The sequence below is a fragment of the Plasmodium gallinaceum genome (assembly GCF_900005855.1).
Source record: "Plasmodium gallinaceum strain 8A genome assembly, contig: PGAL8A_v1_63, whole genome shotgun sequence".
Taxonomy (NCBI): Eukaryota; Apicomplexa; class Aconoidasida; order Haemosporida; family Plasmodiidae; genus Plasmodium; species Plasmodium gallinaceum.
The window spans coordinates 323,942-324,968 of record NW_021628222.1 but is presented as its reverse complement, the minus strand read 5'-3'; the positions used below and the strand labels follow the sequence as shown (position 1 = coordinate 324,968).

General features: G+C 14.3%; 1 protein-coding gene across 1 annotated transcript; it reads left to right on the top strand.

Moving 5' to 3' along the window:
* Nucleotides 1–351: 351 nt before the first annotated feature.
* On the top strand, nt 352–798 carry PGAL8A_00118500 (conserved Plasmodium protein, unknown function; the record flags this gene model as incomplete). Its single annotated transcript, XM_028674696.1, has 1 exon — nt 352–798. The coding sequence occupies one exon, from the start codon at nt 352–354 to the stop codon at nt 796–798; it is 447 nt and encodes a 148-aa protein (XP_028526301.1).
* Nucleotides 799–1,027: the final 229 nt, after the last annotated feature.

The window sequence follows — 1,027 nt, the reverse complement described above, 5'->3', positions numbered from 1 at the left end:
TAAAAAAAAAAAAAAAAAAAAAAAAAAAAAACGATAAATGCATTTAATACGCATTAGAAATATGTAAAATTCATGTATTTTTTTTTTTAAATAAAAAAGAAGTTTTCATATGTGTTTAGTTATTAATTATTTAAATTAGAATATATATATATATATTTTTTTTTTTTTTTTTTTGTTTTTTTGATTTTACATTTATCTTGATAGCATTAAAATAGTACAAAGTATAATTTTAAATAAATTATTATCTATTAAAATAAGATAATCCTTTTATAAAAATAGTATTATTTAAAAAAATACATAACTTTTTATTTAATAGTTATAATACCATTTTCCTTATATTTTTATTAAACTATGTCAAAAAAAAAAAAGAATTCTAAAAAGAAGAATATTCAAAAATATATTAATCCTAAAATTGTGACAATCATTTTATTATGTTCGTGTTATTTTTTTTACAATGTATTCGGTATTGTATATATAATAATTGTTTTAATTACAACCATATTTTTAAATTTAGGTAATAATAATGATAATGGTATAAGTGCCTATTCTATATTTAATAAAGGAAAAAAGTATTTAATTGGTGATTTAAGAATGAATCAAATTGAAAAGGAATTTAGAAATAGCAAATTTAAAAATGATGATAGTGATGATAATTTTTTAAGATTTGATGATATTGACAAAAACAAGGTTTATATTAAAGGATCATCAAAATATAATAACAAATTATGTACTTGTGGTTCAAAGAAAAAATTTAAAAAATGCTGTGGTACTATAAAAAATAATTCATCTGATTTTTGAAAAATATAAAAAAAAATTGTAAATATTTTTTTTTTTAGTTTAATATAAAAATTTTAATAATATATTTTGTTTATATCTATATATCTTTAGCTAAATTCATGTTTAATATAAAATTATTTGTTTTCTTTGTCATATCATTCAATATTTATTACAACTATATTTTGTTTTTTGTTTTTTTTTTTTTTTTTTTTTTTTTTTTAAATTAAATAATATTTATTTTTATTTTTTT